Raw genomic sequence first — 18460 nt, 5'->3', positions numbered from 1 at the left:
CAGCGGATTCTAGCGCTGCCACGTAGCCTCCTACAACACTCCCCCTGACGCCATTACCGGCCACGAGAGAGGCCACGCCCCTTTTTAAGCCACGCCCTTCGTCGCCGAGTATAAAGACGCTGAATACAAGCGTCCCTTCAGACAGACTTTTCTCCTGAGGCGGAAGCCGGGAGCATTTTACTCACGTTTTCTTAAAATTGATTGTCACGAATAAACTTGTACTTTTAAAAACTCACCAGCTAGCGAGATCACCTTCAGAGCACTCGCTCGAATTGGACAGGCACGCACAGCGGATTCTAGCGCTGCCACGTAGCCTCCTACAACACTCCCCCTGACGCCATTACCGGCCACGAGAGAGGCCACGCCCCTTTTTAAGCCACGCCCTTCGTCGCTGAGTATAAAGACGCTGAATACAAGCGTCCCTTCAGACAGACTTTTCTCCTGAGGCGGAAGCCGGGAGCATTTTACTCACGTTTTCTTAAAATTGATTGTCACGAATAAACTTGTACTTTTAAAAACTCACCAGCTAGCGAGATCACCTTCAGAGCACTCGCTCGAATTGGACAGGCACGCACAGCGGATTCTAGCGCTGCCACGTAGCCTCCTACAACACTCCCCCTGACGCCATTACCGGCCAAGAGAGAGGCCACGCCCCTTTTTAAGCCACGCCCATCCAATCCCCTCCTCCCAGCATAAATCATGTGCATCTACCGGAAGCGCAGCGGACGAGCGCAGCGGGAGCGCCGTTTGCGCGCCGAAGGCAAGCCCGTCTGCGCCCGGACGGGCCCTAGGGCACGCCACGCTGACCATCCTATCAGCTACTCACCTCAATCACTCAGAGATCTACAATACACTGCCATCACGCCATCCCCAATGGCTACTCGCCGCATACTCTCTGCTGGCCTTATGCGTCCTGACCGACTCTCACCTCCAGTTATGCCGATCAGGAACACCATGTCCATCAGGGTATCATATATGAACACCCGCTCGTTGGTGAAACACTCCGAAGACATCTTCATTTTGCTATCCAACTCCAATCCTGATATGCTCCTGCTCACGGAAACGTGGCTAACACCAGAGTCCCTCCCAGACATCTTGGCTGCCCTTCCCCCTGATTATTATATTCTCCATGCCGATTGCCCTGGTGACCGACCCGGGGGTGGGGTGGCAGCCATTATATCTAAACGCTTGAATTCAATTTCCTCTTACTCTCTTCCCCTCCCCGAGGTGGAGAACTTACTCATCAGCGTACAAACTGATACCGGCCCCCTTACTTTGCTCCTCCTATACCGACCCCCCCATTCTATGCCATCCTTCTCCTCCATCTTGAGTGAACAACTGTCCTCTCTGCTAACGCTGCACTCCTGCTTCGCTATCTTCGGCGATTTAAACTACTGGTTTAACGACACCAATGCCGCCCCCATGCCACGGAGCTCTTTGAGACTCTAAAAAATCTGAATCTTACTCAACACGTCTCCCTACCCACCCACGTCAAGGGACATATCCTCGACCAGATCTGGACCTGCAATCTGGCCATATCTTTACCAGACATACTCCCCTGTGTCTGGTCCGACCACTACCTGGTGGACACCACCATCACAGTCGCCGGTCAGATTCCTGCCCCCCTGATGGCCGGTGGCCTCTCACGGAAATGGAGCACATACGACTCTCAGGGCTTCCTCACTGCCCTGGCCGACTCCTGCCCAGTCTCTCCCCCCCCCAATGACATCGACGGACTAGAACAAGACATTGGTTCCTGGTTAGAATCGGCCAGCGACCTGTTTGCTCCCCTAGTCAAATTCCCCAGCACCAGGCATCAGCACTCCCATAGGTGGTTTTCTGACGACCTTAAGGCTCAGAAATTAAAAACTCGCCAGCTAGAACGTATTTGGAGACGTGACTATTCTGACTCTGCTAGACAGTCCTATCTGGCCGCACGTAAAGATTATAAAACAGCCATCAGCTCAGCTAAAATGGAACACTTCTCCAATAGGGTCTCTTCGGCAGTCAACAAATCTAAGGAGGTGTTCAGAGTCCTGAACGAGCTAACCACAGATGATAGAACCCTCCCAGCCCAGACCCCCACTCAGGAGGCCTGCGACACCCTGAACTCTTTTTTTTGGGAAAAGATCACAAAAATTAAAAAGTCCATTCCCCCCCTTCCCCAGTCACCTTCACCGGTTATTTCCTCTAACAACTCCTTGACTTTTACCACCTTCCCTGCTCTAGATCCTACCTCTCTAGCGGAACTTGCCAACCGCGTGAAATCTGGCTCCCCGAACGACTGCTGTCCACCGTCGGTCCTGCGGAGTATATGCCTCAACCTGCCAGATCGTATTCTACACTTACTTAACAAATCCTTTAGCAGTGGCACCTTTCCTACCTCTTTCAAGGAGGCCATCCTAGTGCCCCTCCTCAAAAAACCCGACGCCGACCCCGCGGAGCCGTCGAATTATCGCCCCATCTCCCTCCTTCCATACTTCTCAAAACTAATGGAGGCCCATGTCACCCGGTGCCTGTCAAACTTTATCGAATCTTCCTGTCATCTCGAGCCTAACCAAGCCGGCTTCAGACCCGCCCATTCTACAGAGACAGTCATCTTGGCAGTCCTTGACACACTCAGGAGCAATGCGGACGCGGGGCTCCCCCAAGCCCTCGTCCTCCTGGACTTGTCAGCCGCGTTCGACACGGTGGATCATAACATCCTTCTCCACCGTGTCGAGCAGGCAGGCATCCAAGGCACTGCTCTCGAGTGGGTCAGGTCCTTCCTCACTGGAAGAACACAGGCGGTCCACCTGGGTCCCTACACTGCCAAAAAAAACCCTCGCTCTGCGGAGTCCCCCAGGGCTCCTCTCTCTCTCCACTTCTATTTAATCTTTACCTCCGGCCCCTGATTCAATCTCTGCGGAAATGGGACATCATTGTCTATAATTACGCCGACGACTTACAAATCATCCTCTCACTCAATTCACCACATGCCATCAAAACGTTCCACGCAGTCATGATTCATATCCAACTCTGGATGAATCTGAACCAATTGAAGCTGAACCCCGGAAAAACTGAGCTCCTCCTCCCTGGACTCAGCCATGCCCACTGGGGCCCACAGTTCTGGCCTCCGGAGCTTGGCTCCCCCCCTATTCCAGCAAAAACAGTAAAGCTTGGGTGTAATCATATGTATGTACCAACTCCGGAGGATCCGCAAAGTCCGTCACCTTCTTCCCCCAGCAGCACTCACCCAAACTGTCATCTCACTTGTGCTCTCCCGTTTGGACTTTTCTAACTCCATCTATCACGGTCTTCCACAATTCCTGTTACATCGCCTACAAGTCGTCCAGACTCAAGCCGCCCGCTTGATTCATGGAAGCCCTAGATGGCAATCAGCCAAGCCTCTGCTCCATAGCCTCCATTGGCTTCCGATAGCCCAAAGGGCTGCCTTCAAGGTGGCATGCCTCACTTTCAAAGCCCTTCACTGCTCTGGCCCGGCGTTCCTCAAATCTCTCATCCATCCTCATTGCCCAACACGTAACCTCCGATCAGCCCACCGTGATTTGTTAATCACTCCTAAAAGCAAAACCAAGAAATTCGGCGGTCGCCGCTTCTCCTATCTGGCTCCTGTGCTTTGGAATCTCCTTCCTCTTCCAATAAAATCCTCCTCTTCCCTTCTGAACTTCAGAAAATTGTTAAAAACTCACCTATTTCCTCCCCATTAGCTAAAACTCCGCCTTCTATGCTCCCTCCCTACCCACTCTGTCTACCAGCGCCAGGAAGCTTCGGCGTCAGCGCGCTTTACAAATGGCACTTAAGATAAGATAAGATAAGAATTTAATCCCCTAACAAAAATAAACTATGTAAAAAAAACCACAACAACACCTGACCCACCCCTCTCCCTAACCCCAACCAATGGCCAAAACTAAAAAGTCCAAAAAATCAAATGTCCAAAAACCCCAACGCCCGATCACCACCCACCAAAAGAACCTATAAAAAAGGGGCAATTGAACAGGGTCTTTAGCGCGGTCTAGTCTTCGAATGTCCTTATCCATGACCTCCTCTAGCTCCTCCTCCAGTCGTGCATTCCGGAGGAGCATGCGGCGCGCATATGCCCTTCAGTTACATCCACAGGGGGGGGCAGCAGTAGTGCTGGATGTTGTTGGTGGGTGGCGATGGGTGGCTGCCTGACCGCGGCGCCGAACAGCTGGAGGGGCCTGGCTGGGGCCCGGGGCATTGGAGGAGGCTGCAGCTGCTGCCGCCTCCTCTTCCTCCTCCGCCAGAGCCACCAGCCGTCGGTATTCGGCGCAGATGGCCTCCAGCTTCCGGCGCCGGCCCATGACTGCCAACTCCTCCCTCGTTGGTTTTTGAGGAGCTATATCAAGAAAGAAAAAAATAATATTTTACCAAAACTCTTAGCAAAATAGTAACACAAAATTAATTCAACACATAGTGGCATGGTAGCTGTAGCACTAGCACTAGCAAGCACAGTACATAATATTTGTGGTATGTATCTGTCCTCTGCCTTCCTCAGCCTCTAACATTTGTGGGAGTTTCAGGCATTATACTAGCACTATGGCACAGCACAACAGTCTTCTTTTTCTCTTTAGTTTAGCGAAATTACATAACATTGTTGTAGCCGGCATGCCAGCTCAGTCAGCTTGCGCCCAAGACAAACATACTTTAGTCTGACTCATGATGCACACTCACGTTAGTTCTATTTACTACTGTCTGCAGGTGGGGAAGCTCGTAATTTTCTAATACGGGTGGCACTGGACATAGTCTCTCTGTTACATCAAGGGCAATTGCTCAATTTCACTTCCACCCTGCCCGGACTACTACTAAAAGGCAGATTATTTATCTGATCCAAGGACCATTGCTTATATATGGGACGACATAAGGTACTTTATTTTGATTGATTGTGTAACCAACAGATAGGCCACTACCCATAGCAGGCTGGCTGACAGTAAAACTAACATAGGTAGGGAGTGGTCCTCTGAGTCGGAGGAAGGCGCTGATAACTACATACATACTTACTGGGGCCAGCAGCAGAGCCCTCAGTAGAGGAGCGGTCCTGGCCCTGGGAGGCATCTTGATCTTGTCCGCCGCCTGTGACCCCGTCGTCTTGCCCCTGGGTGCTGATCATGTAAGATATAACAAAGAAAGAGACAAACATTAATGATTGGTGTACTGTGAAACAAATAAAATGTTTTTAAAAACGCTCAAAAATATTTTACGAAACAACAATTGCAATAAAATTGACCTATCTCATCAAATCGACTAGTAGTATTATTGCGGGATTCACGGACAGTCTACTTATTATTTATGAACACTAATCCAGTGTTCCATTCTGATTCCAGAATACTAACTAAGCCTATGTACCACCTGACCTAACCCACATATTCCAGACGGGCCAATTGTTCAATAAGTCTGCATTTAAATTTTAGCCGTCAAAAATGCATAGGTGTAGGACACATGCATAAATTTGTGCATTCACCAAATTGTTGGTTAGTTGTGTCTAATGTTCTGCTAGTGACACTGCTAAGCCTTACCACTCACTAAACAAGCTACAAAAGGTTCTACTAAGGACTGGGGTAAGCAGCACTCAGTGACAGAGAGGATGCATCACGCAGACCTATAAAAAATTACCAACTAATACTAACTAAACCTATCATTCCATCCACCACTATCTCTTCTTAGTGACAGTAGGATAAAGGAAGGACTAGAGTCTCTATAGCAATAGCATTACCTAACTTAAGTTCTCTAAGTAAACTCTTCAATAAGCAGCCCAAGCGAGCGCAAAGTTGCAAACAAGTAAGAGTAGCGCCGAGCACCTGTGTCCTACAATCACAGACGATTTTAAAACGTAATTTACCTGCAATGTAAGCAGCAGTATTCTTGCGATTCGGAAATAAATTATACACAATACTTATACCACTAGTATATTAGCTACTCACCAAGCCCCACGACCTCGCACCTAGCAGGTCCAGCAGGTCCTGCTACCGGCCCAAGATGTTGGACCACCGGTGGGACAGCTGGTGATGGGTGCGCTGGACCCCTGACTGGCAAAAAACAGCCCGGCGCACCTTCGCCCACCGGCGGTGAAGCTCATGGGTCGGGTACCCCGAGGCAGGCCTGCCGCCAAGGTCAAGGGTAGGTGGCGCTGCACAAAAAGAACAAGGGCGGCCACCTCCACCTCTCCAAAAAGCTTCCGGGCCTGCACCCCTGGATGGCGCAGTCTGCTGCAAGGCAGGCGGCTTGCCCTTGGAGCGCCCGTTACCCTTAGGCATGGTTCGAGGGGTGAGTGGGAGACACAAAAGAAAATTTAGAAGGGAAAAATAAAGTTAGGGGAAGGAGTAGGAGCTTAAAGAAGGAATTAATATAAAACAATAGAAATGTGAAAAAAACGCAGTAAAAGTAGAAATAAACTGCAAAATATAGCCTTAGGGACAGAGAGAGATAGATAATAAATAAAAAAGATAAGACAAACAGTGTAAAAACCTAAGGATGGCAAAGATAGAGGGAGGATAGAAAGCAGGCCCCAGAACCATAGCATAGAGTGAAAAAACAAGATGGCCGCGCCTGTCGCGAACGTGTGGGTAAGTTTGCGCGATATTTCCCCATGAGCATGCAAACAGCGTCGCGAACACGTAAAACGCATTCCCGAACATGACATGCGCATCGCGAACACGCTATACGCGACCCGGAACAGGAAATAAGGCATCGCAACAAGTGAAAAACAAGATGGCCACGCCCATATGCGACCGCATGGGAATTTCGTAAGATACTATCCACCGAGCACGCAAACAGACTCCCGAACACGCAATACGCGTTCGCGAGCAAGAATAATGCATCGCGAACGGACGGGACAAGCAGCTACGTGCATTCGCGAAGCGCATGTGCAACTTCGCATAACTACGCGTAGCGCAACTGCGCAAACTATGACCAGCGTTAGTTGTAAAGGCATTGCGATGTAATGCCTGCATTGTAATGGAAGTCTCCCGTGCCAAAGGCAAGCCTATCTACGTCCGTCTGTCCCTGGAACGTGCTCAGCACCAAGTACCCTTACTCTCGGACATTCTACCGCTATGACGCCTGCAGCCTCCACGCCATCAACCCTGGACGCCACATCGCATGCCAGGAGCAACCTCTGTTCCGGACCGAACATCACCATTGCCATCACTGACGGCTATTAAATCACCCGCAAGGACCACCCCCACCGTCCAGGAGGCATTGCCATCACCTACAGAAGCACACTCCGACTGACCACGCACTCTAATGACTTAACGGTGACCATGGAACACCTCAACTTCCAGATCCGGACCAATTCCAAGCCCATCCTCTGAGCACCCTCATCTGCAGGCCCTCCTGGGCCATAGGCCCCCATTCTCCGATACCATTGTAGACCTCATTGCACCCAAGGCTCTCCCATCCACCAACAACATCCTACTAGGTGAACTCAAATACCACCTGAACAACCCCAGTTACCAGAACACCACACCCTCCTGGAGAAGCTCCCCAACATCAGACTCAAGCAGCTAGTCACCGCAGCAAGCCACACAGTAGGACACACTGTCAAGCACCTTTCCTCTGCCAGCTGGAACTTCAACTACAGCCACACCACCGGACTCTCCTGGACTGACCATCAGTGTCTACATCACGTCTTCACCATGCCCACCGTACACCACTGCCATCATCACCCCCCTCGCAGCTGGCTCAAGGCCACCAATGAACGTTTCGTCAACTCCCTCAGCACCACCACTCCGCCAACGCTTACAGACAATGACACAGCAGTGCACAACTGCCACCAATGGATCTCCAACAGCGCCTACACCCTGGCACCCCTCAAGAACGGCACTGCATCAGTACCTTAGCCTGACTGATGGCAGGTGTAAGGGTGACGCAGTGCCACAGAGATAGGCTGGCCCCATGCATTGATGGGGTTGCATCATGCTTGTGACACAACTGCAGCAACGCATGACTTTAGTGCAGAAAGATATGTCAGGATTCCAGACGTATCTGTGATTACTTGTGTCATGGAGCTCTGTCCAGTGAATACAGCGCATCCGTGGTGTCGCAAGAAGGGTGTAGTGAAAAGTGTCGCAATGCTGTCTTGTCGCCGCACTGCAACACTTTTCATGACTTAGGCCCAGGAACGTGCACTTATCTTATTGATGGTGCACATTCCTGTAGTGTATCTAAAAGGGCCCCCTGTAAATGTTAGGTGCTCCTAGAACAGGGAAAATAACTCATGGAAAAACAACATTCCTAGGCAGCAATGGATATAAATTAATAGGTATAAATTAACTAAAAATTAAATCAGTGTACTCATACAGGGATAAAAATATCCAGGGATAAAAATATCAATTATTTTATTTATTTTAAGTAAAAATATAGCTAAGTGTACATAAAAGTACCGCAAACAGGTTACATATACCATAAATAAGACAACATAAATCAATCATCATGACAAATAGTAAAACAGAAAAAATCAATACATTACAACATATACAGTACAACAATTAGTGGCTTGAAAAATACATTAAGAAGTTATTTTCAGTGGAGCGATGTAATTTTCTACGCGCGTTTCGGCATGTAAAACGCCTTCTTCAGGAAAAGCCAAAGTAATTCTGAGTCCCAAACGGACGTCAATGCAGCGGCAACCGGTGGCAATAACAAGAACTTATACTGAATATGAAGGGACCTGATAATAAAGATTGAAAGTATTTATATAGAATCCTGTCCATATATCTCAGATATAGATAATGCTAAGGGCAGGAGTCTCTAAATATTCTCAGATTTCATGGCTGTCAATATATCAGTCACGAGTGGCGCTTGAAAACAAGTCACCAAGAGACGCCAAAAAAGGTGCTAATTTAGGGGGACATATGTCCTGCAATCTTTGTATAAATACACATATGTCTTCAGGTAAGAATAGAAGACTCAGGCGTCAATTCAAGGGTCAATAAAGATAACCAAGGATTCAAAAACGTGATGTTGCACGCCTGTCTGGCATCCAGTAATTCGTTATCTTTATTGACCCTTGAATTGACCCTGAGTCTTCTATTCTTAACTGGAGACATATGTGTATTTATACATAGATTGCAGGATATATGTCCGCCTAAATTAGCACCTTTATTGGGGTCTCTTGGTGACTTGTTTTCAAGCGCCCCTCGTGACTGATCTATTGACAGCCACGAAATATGAGAATATTTAGAGACTCCTGCCCTTAGCATTATCTATATCTGGGATATATGGACAGGAGCCTATATAAATACTTTCAATCTTTATTATCAGGTCCCTTCATATCCAGTATAAGTTCTTGGTATTGCCACCGGTTGACGCTGCATTGACGTCCGTTTGGGACTCAGAATTACTTTGGCTTTTCCTGAAGAAGGCGTTTTACATGCCGAAACGCCTGTAGAAAATTACATCGCTCTACTGAAAATAACTTCTTAATGTATTTTTCAAGCCACTAATTGTTGTACTGTACATGTTGTAATGTATTGATTTTTTCTGTGTTACTATTTGTCATGATGATTCATTTATGTTGTCTTATTTATGGTATATGTAACCTGTTTGCAGTACTTTTATGTACACATAGCTATATTTTTACTTAAAATGATTGATATTTTTATCCCTGTATGAGTACACTGATTCAATTTTTAGGATTCATGTTAATTTATACCTATTAATTTACATCCATTGCTGTCTAGGAATGTTGTTTTTCCATGAGTGGTGCGCATTCCTGCGCTGTAGTTTTGTCACAGGGCAGCGCAGCAACATTGCTTGCAGCGCTTCCAGCTCCAAAACCTGCTGGAATGAGGCCCCACTTGTTATCTCTATTTTTAAGACCAGCTATTTTCTGGTCTTAAAAAACTGCCTCTAACGGCAGTTAGAGGCAGTTTCATTTGTCCTCCTACCTTCAATAATTCTCTTGTAAATATCGCAAAGTGGGGTTACCGGCCGTTTTTGCACAGGAGCATCTCTCTTGCATGTCATCACCGCTAACAGAAGTGGCGATCTTTTCTATGGACGTTTTGCCGGAAAACTGCTGCTAACAGAGATTAGCGACAGCTTGTACATACAAATTATTGCTGCAAAACCATTGGAAAAAGGCCGCTAATGTGGCGTCTGTACAAGGAGTCAACGCCCCTGAGTTTCCGGGATGCCAGATCTTTGTTGTGAAGTGGTAAAAGGAAGTAGCTGGCCTAGATGGAGTATGTCCCTGATTGCTATCAGACCACGAGGATGTATAATGATACAACGCGTACCATCACAACGCGGTATGTTACATCGCGGTTTTGACAACGCAAGTCGTTACATCGACTTGCGTTGGAGACCGCTGGATTTAGGAATAGTGTGAATTACTATTCCAACTCCAGTCTACGTACAGTAGGGAAGGTGTTGGAATAGTAATTCACACTATTCCTTAGTCTAGAGCGCCCTCTAGTGCAAGTCGGTGTAACGACTTTTGTTGTAAAAACCACGATGTAACCATACCGGGTTGTAATGGTTGCGTGGTAAAGGATGTTTCCCGACCACGACGCTCCCAGTGTCTGCCCATTACATCATAGGACAGTGTAGGAAGAACAGAGGAACGCCACAGGGGAGTATACCTGCTATACTTAGGGAAGTTCATAACTTTACTCCATATCTTCCATGCACAAAATACGACCATAAAGCACACTTTTTTATAAAAACGTGGCTCCATTTGCCGCAGCAATAGTCCACCAGCCCTTCTTCCCAGGGCAAGTTCATATAGTGTTGGGAGTCTGTTATGGCTCTGCTGTTCTGTCCCTTCCTTATTATCCGACAGGAGTAAGATACGCATCTGTTGTATAATGGCCAGTCAATGATATCATTTAATATTAGGTATTATCGACCCCCCTCGCCTTTGCAGGAGAGATAGATACTTTATTGAGCACCTCATCTTACCATATTGCCAAGTAAAGTTAATAAATATAGCATACAGGGTCTTCAATATTGTTTCCTCAATAACCACTGGTAATGATCGAAAGAGAAATAACACCTTAGGCAGCATGGTAATTTTTAGGACATTAGACCTACCAATAATTGACAAGTGCAACCCATTTATACGTCTTAGATCAGCTGACATTTTCTCCTTTAAAGGATTGAAATTTATTTTGGCTATCGTAGTTACTTTGGGGCTGATACAGACTCCAAGATCCACGGCCAAGCTAATATGTCGAGGGTCTTGAAAGGTATTATTATCTGTGAAGACAATCTGTGTTTTGCTTTTGTGGAAAACTAGTTGCAATGGCTGTTAACATCAGCTGAAGCCATTTTGTTTTTGGCAGCCATTTTAGTTAGCCATGATCTCACCATGGGCTTTCTCCCTCTTCCCTGTTGCCTGCCCTTGTATTCTGCTTGAGTAATCAGATATAGTTAATTCCTTCAGCAATGAGCCAGAGCCTTGCACATGCTCAGAAAGACCTGTAGCTGCCAGAATGCACCTGCTTTTAGTGTATGACTGTAAGGCTGTTTTTACTGATGTAAGGAGAAATGTCTCCCCTCCCACTTTGTTGAGCAAGCAATTTTTGTATACCCATATTAGTCAATAACTATTCTTGTATGTGCCAGTACCTCCTCTTGGTCTCATGCTGACTATGCAACAAATCTGTATAAAAGACCCATGTTCTCTGTACTCCTTAGACTGTCTCATTACAGTGGCCTGAGGGTACTGTATTGATGCAGTCTCCCTCATTTGAGGTTAATAAATTTGTTGTTTTAATATTCCAGCTTCCGTGCCAATCTCTTCTTTGTTGGTTTAAGGACCAGGTGCATCAGTGAACCCCTAAAAAGGTTTTTTTCTTTCTACACTTTTGTTCAGAGAATAGCCTGAAATTTTGCTAAAATCTTCAGTAATAGCTTCTATTTTCCTGATTGCTCCTTTGGGATCAGTGGTGACAACAGTAATGTCGTCGCCATATGCGAGGACCTCAGTTTCATACCCTTTGTTCATTATTGGGATTATCTCATGGTTGTTTATAATCTTTTCAATCAGAGGGTTTACATAGAGTGCAAATAGGATGGGGGAACACGGACATCCCGGCGTAGTCCCCCTTGAGACGCTTATAACATCTGATTCCTCTCCCATTAGTTGAAGCCGTGCATATGGAGAGGAATACATGGCTTTATAACTGTAATTATTTGGGGACCAAACCCCCTTAGTTCTAGAATCCCCCATAAGAACCTCCAATTCACCCGATCAAAGGACTTTCCGTCAAGAAGAATCAGCCTGGCCGCCCTGCCCTTATCCAGGAGTGATCTTAGATGTTCTGTGACTCCTAGAAGGGCATATTTGGTACTGGGTCACTGTCTGAACCATGACTGAGAAGGGTGTAGAGGACCCTGGGCCTCAATAACACTGGAAAGATGGTTGTTAACATGTTTCTCCATGACCTTTGCCATAATCAGAAGCATTGAAACTGCTCTATAATTGCCCTATTTGTTGGGGTATAAGTTAGATTCCTTCAGGAGAGGCTGAACCAAGGCTGTGTCCATGCCTGTGAGACCTGCCCCTCCGTTAAGGAGGCATTTAGGAGTTCCACCAGCAGTTGAAGAATCTCTGGATCTAATGTCCTGAGTTTGGACGGAGGCAGAGGAGCACTTGGTGAGCCCAGCCTTATTGATGACAGTGTTGCCAAAACCCTGGCCAGACCATTAAGTCTTTTAATTGCTAGCTTACTTGAATCTAGTGATGATAATAGTTGTAGATCTGGCAAGTATCCTCGGTGGCCACCTCTCCTTACCTCCTTTCTCCAAAGAGATCTGAATTCACCTTTTGGATGAAAAAAGCACCATCTCCCCGCATTCCAGGTGAAACAATACAGGTACTGTTGAAATCCTAGATCCTAAATGCTAGCATAGATCTTGTAGGGCCTTTACCACGTACCAGTAAAGGGCATGAATATGTAATGATCCTGATAGATTATGTAACACGATATCCAGAGGCAATCCCTCTTTGTGAGACCTCGACCAAAATTATCACCCAAATATTGATTGGAATCTTTTCTCGAATGGGGTTTCCAAAAGAGGTTCTAAGGGACCAAGGTGCCACTTTTGCATCATTTATGATGAAATAGATTTTTTGCCAATTAAATATTCATCATCTAAGAAGATCTGTATATCACCCTACACAGATGGGTTAGCCTAACGATAAAATGGGACCCTAAAGTTCACTCATAAAAAAGGTTCTCGGTAGAAGGGAACATTGAGACCGGTTACTCCCATTGGCTCTATTTGCTTCCAGGAGTAAAATTCAAAGCAGTCACATCACAGTTCCTCTTTTAAACTGCCATACAATTTTGCCTCATCACTTCTGGAGCTACTCAAGAGAGGGACCAGTCCTGGCTGCACCACAACTGGTGGCCCAGATGGAGCCCCGCCAACCCTCTCACCAACTTGTATCCTGGGTAGCCATCTATGCGATGGTATTTGTTTCTATGTCGGCAGGAGGAAGGGAGTCGTAGGGGGTTTATTCTGTGCTGCCTTTAACACGACACAGAACCACTGTACTTGCTCGGAATCAGATTGGAGAACCAAAAACAGCGCTACCAAATTACGCAAATCAGCCTGTTCCCTTTGTCTTTTTGTGCCATCTCTTTCCATAGATTCTCTCTCCTTCTCTCTTCTCCCTCTCTGATTTCTCTCTACCTTTCCCCTTCTCTTTGTCTTTCTCTCTCTTGAAGTCTCCTCTTGGGGTTTCCGTTAACCTAAGGGAGCTGCGCAAAGTGACAGAGCCACCAGGAGCGTCCCTGGTCCATCAGAACTGGTCTCCACTGGAGGCAATTCTTGGCAAATGGGAGAGAGCCCGTTTAATTGATGGTAGAAATGATCTGCTAGCAGATTGCTGTTAGTTTTTCAAGTTCGAAATATAATTTGCTACAAAACATATATTCTTCAGCTAAAGATGTTTTTTCTTTTTTTTTCAAATAACCCATTGAAAAATGAAAAAGAATTTGGTTATCATAATATTTTTCTTAATAATAGTCACAATTTGAAACTCAAAATGAATTGGTAATTTCCTAGAACTTTTTGAAATAGTTTTAGATTTTATTATTAGCTAAAAATCAGTGAATGTAGTGGAATATTTTTTGGGTAGGAAATTATATTTATATTAATGTGAACAGTGTATTGCTGTATTGATGTTCGAGGGTAGTTGCGAATGTCACTCCAGAGCGCTGCAAACGTAAACTTTGTCATTGGTTGTTTCAGTTTGTGGAATATAAAACTGTATTCTATAGTGATCTTCAAGATTAACCTTAATTAAAACTTAAAAGCATTTGTGCAGAAGTTGCATGTAGTACAGGTCATTTTAACATCACTCAATGTATTTGTTTAGTGAAGGGATGCATGTTAAAAAAAATGTGTGGTATATCTGCATTGTACAGGCGTGCGTTGTTATTACATAGATGCCTCGGTGCTTTACATATGCGATTGTGTGTTGCAAATTATCATAAGTGGTTTTGTTGTTGCAGTTTTATATAGGGGAAACTCAACGCAGAGGTATTGGAGCAGCTTACACGAGCATCATTGACATTACACAAGGACATTCATTTTAGGTTTTTTTTAAGCATGGGGAGATTAAGGGATGGTTTAGATCTTGTTGTATGGGGTACTCTGTCCCAACCGGGACAGATGTTCTGTCTGCCGAAATATAAATCCCATTATATGGAATGGGATTTAAATGGAGGTGGACGGGATATCCATCCTCGTGACAGAGTAACTCGTCCGCCAAGACCTACATCAGGCCTAAATCGTTCATCCAGAATCACAGGATGTTATTGTTCAGCCAACACCAAACTTGAACGTGGCTCCCCAGGTCCAGGGTTCGCAGCTCTGGGTGTTACGTCACATCCTCTCACATAAATTGACAGAGATGACTAATTTAAGATACTAACATAGTTCATATTCATTGTTTATTCTATATAAATGAATACATGTGGACATAATTACTATTGTTTATTTAACATCTCTTTTTTCCTCTCTCTTACAGGTTGTGGTATAAATAATTCAGGGTTCCTATGCTCTTATGAGTTACATGACACATGTCCTCTGCAGACAAACAGATAATGTTTCAAGTAATACAAAGAGAAATGAGTAATGTTCCCCTGGCATATCAGCACCCTAATATAGGTGGTCTGTGTTGTTGGTAGAGCTATATGGTAGCTAGGTCTTTGCTCTGTTGTTATATATTCCTGCAGCAATTATGGTATTTCAACCATGTCAATGATTGTGATGGCATTAGCATTAAGGTCATCAGACATCACTATCTGGGAACATTTCGAATCACATGCCATATGATGTAACTCACTGTGACATCATTAAGGCCATAGGGTGTGTGATCTCACTTCCACTGCCCCTGTTATTTTGGTGAATCAACATCCATGGGAAAAAGCCTTCTTTCTGTAGATGTTGTGGGAGACCCCAGGAAAGACATTTGCCATGTTCAGCAGCTGGTCCCATCCCGAATAGATCTTTCATCAGAAAAATATTTAGAGCCAAACCTAGAACAGTCTACAAACCCCCCTTCATCTGGTGCCCGCAGTCCAAAGCCTGACTGAGGGAGGGAACAAACAAGTAAGGAGATGCAGAGCGGAATCTGGCACTAGAAAGGGATGATGTGGAAGAACAAGGTCCCATGAGACAGAAGGAGAGGTAGATAAAGGATCATATGAGATGGAATTGAAGAAACGTCTCCTCTACTCACCAGACTGCTGCTTATCATGGTCTAGCTTCTCCGATATCACCTTTACGGCCTTTTTGCCCAAAACGTATAAGAGGTTTAAGAGGATAAAGGGTGGTGGGGCAGGTGGTCGGCTGCTGTATTCCTTGATTAGCTTATGACGTTGGAACTTCCAAATCTGATCGGTGTTTTCTTGCACATCAGAGAAGGTATGGCTGGGAGCAAAATTAGCAAATGCAAAAAGTTAGAAGGAGGCATACATTTTCGAAGGATCACAGCAAAACCATGAAACAAGGATAAGATCGAAACACACCAGAGACTGGAAAAAGAAATGGCAATCACTTTTAGAGAGGAAGAATGAGTGCACTAAAAAAGACAAATTAGCAAGAATCAAGAATGCAGATGGGAATGAAAAAAAAGCCAGCAGAAAAGTATAAAAAGGATTAGAAATGGTGTAAGGAACAGGTAAGCAAGATGGGGAACATCAGGGAGTAAGTGACACTCTTTGTCACTTACTCTGATTCTGAATGCACTATCCTAAACCATAGGAAAATGCAGATGTGTAGCAGAGTCCAATCTTGCAAAAGTGGCTTAAGGACAACTTTAAATGAGGTCAGAGGAGGGAGTGTATTTCATGTGGGAATACAGACCATTACATTAGGCTGGATATACTATTTTAAATCAGTAACATCGTCTGGAGGTAGTCAGGGGTCGCTGCTGCGACCTCTATCTCTAGCTTGCTACCTGCTACTCTTGGCACTTCCTTTGCGACCCCTGACCTCAGAGGGGACAAATGTTTGCATCTGGTGGGGCTAGGTATTTGTAAATGAATTGCATGTTGCACATGGTACATACAAGCCAGGCCTGACTGTTTATCTGCAAATGCTCATTAACCCCTTTGCTGCTAGGCCTTTCCCCCCCTGTGCTAAGCCTTTTTTGGGCTATTTGGGGTAGTGCGCGCTTAGGCCCCTTTAACTTTTTGACCACATAAGGTATCCACGCCAAATTTGCGTCCTTTTCTTCCAACATCATGGGGATTCTAAAGGTACCCAGGGTTTGTGGATTCCCCTGGAGGGGTCCCCGAAATTAGCCAAAATCCAGCATTTTTTTGGGGGGGGGGGGGGGAAATTGGAAAAACAGGCTGCAAATGAAAGCATCTGGGTTTTTCTCTGCAAAGGGTATCAAAAAAGGGGTTGTGGGGCTGAAATCACTATTTTCACAGCTTTTAGGGAATGACAGACTTTTGTCAGATAACCAACATTTTTTACACAGTTTTGGCATTTTTCTGGGACTAGCCTATTTTTGCTATTTTTTGTGCTTTCAACCTCCTTCCAGTTAATGGTAGAAATGGATTTAAAATCAATAATGGATCCTGGAAAGCTATACATTTTTAAAAAGTAGACAAAATTCTGAATTCAGCAAGGGGTCATTTGTGTAGATCCATCAAGGTTTCTTTATAGAAATTAACAGTTCAATTTTGGAAAAAATGAAAATTAGTTGAAAAAAACAGCCTCTGGTGTCAACGTTTTTACCTGTAACTTCTTCTAATTATGACAGCTCTTTGACAGAAATGTACCGTTACATCCGTCGGACCTTCCTGGTTGTGGGGATATATAGGACTTGTAGGTTCACCAAGAACCCGACGAACACAGAGTCAAAAACCGAGCAGCAATTTGCAGTGGGTTTTTATTATGTTATGGGTATATAGCAATTATTGTGGGAAAATGTATACATGGAAAAATCGGCTTGAAAGACACCTATGTATTTCTGAAATGGGAACAAATCATAGAGTTTAGAAACAGTACATATTTGCACATTTTCGAAATTGGGAATACTCATACTAGCATGAGAATTATTGGTCATTTTTCAAAATGACTTCTTTTTTACACAAAGTCTTTCATTTGGAAGGCAGAAATGCATAAATAATCAATAGGTAATAACAGTTGCTTTACAAATCTGAATTACCCCAAGTCTCCAAATAAAAATGGTACCTCACTTGTGTGGGTAGGCATAGTGCCCACGACAGGAAATGGCTCAAAACCCAACGTGAACAAAGCACATTTTCACCATGAAAAGTTACCCTTTATTTGCGAAGTGTCTAGCTGTAGTTTTTGAACACTAGCTCTGCCGGCACCTAGTGAAATGTTGCAAACCTATACATTTTTGAAAACTAGACACCCAGGGGAATCCAGGATGGGGTGACTTGACTGCCTCCCACCAGTGTCTGTTACCCAGAATCCCTTGCAAACCTAAAAAATTGTTTAAAAAAACATATTTTCTCCACATTTCTGTGGTGGAAAGTTCCGGAATCTGCGTGGATCCACAAATTTCTATCCACCCTGCATTCCCCAAAGTCTTACGAGAAAAATGTTACCTCACTTGTGCGGGTCGGCCTAGTGCCCATGACAGGAAACACTGCAAAACGCAATGTGGTCACACCTCAATTTCGCAGTGAAAAATGACCCATTTTTGGCAAAGTGCCTAGCTGTCGTTTTTGAACCCTAGCTCTGCGGGCACCTTGGGAAACCTAGCAAACCTATACATTTTTGAAAACTAGACACCCAGGGGAATCCAGGATAGCGTGAGTTGACTGCCTCCCACCAGGGTCAGTTACCCAGAATCCCTTGCAAACCTAAAAAATGTCCCCAAAAAAACATATTTACTCCACATTTATGTGGTGGAAAGTTCCGGAATCTGCGTGGATCCACAAATTTCCACCGACAACGCGTTCCCAAAAGTCTTACGAGAAAAATGGTACCTCAC

General features: G+C 45.2%; 1 protein-coding gene across 3 annotated transcripts in view; it reads right to left on the bottom strand.

Moving 5' to 3' along the window:
* The window catches only part of LOC146808495 (transient receptor potential cation channel subfamily M member 2-like), a 1799999-nt gene that overhangs the window by 296679 nt on the left and 1484860 nt on the right, over nucleotides 1-18460 (bottom strand). For all 3 annotated transcript variants that reach the window (XM_085623580.1, XM_085623581.1, XM_085623582.1), the window contains one exon: nucleotides 15722-15912. In XM_085623580.1, the coding sequence (XP_085479706.1) occupies nucleotides 15722-15912 (191 nt within the window). The remainder of the gene's footprint in view (nucleotides 1-15721; nucleotides 15913-18460) is intronic.

The sequence above is a fragment of the Triturus cristatus genome, chromosome 8, assembly GCF_964204655.1.
Source record: "Triturus cristatus chromosome 8, aTriCri1.1, whole genome shotgun sequence".
Taxonomy (NCBI): domain Eukaryota; kingdom Metazoa; phylum Chordata; class Amphibia; order Caudata; family Salamandridae; genus Triturus; species Triturus cristatus.
Note: the sequence above shows the minus strand (reverse complement) of the source record. Positions and strands in the feature narration are given on the sequence as shown.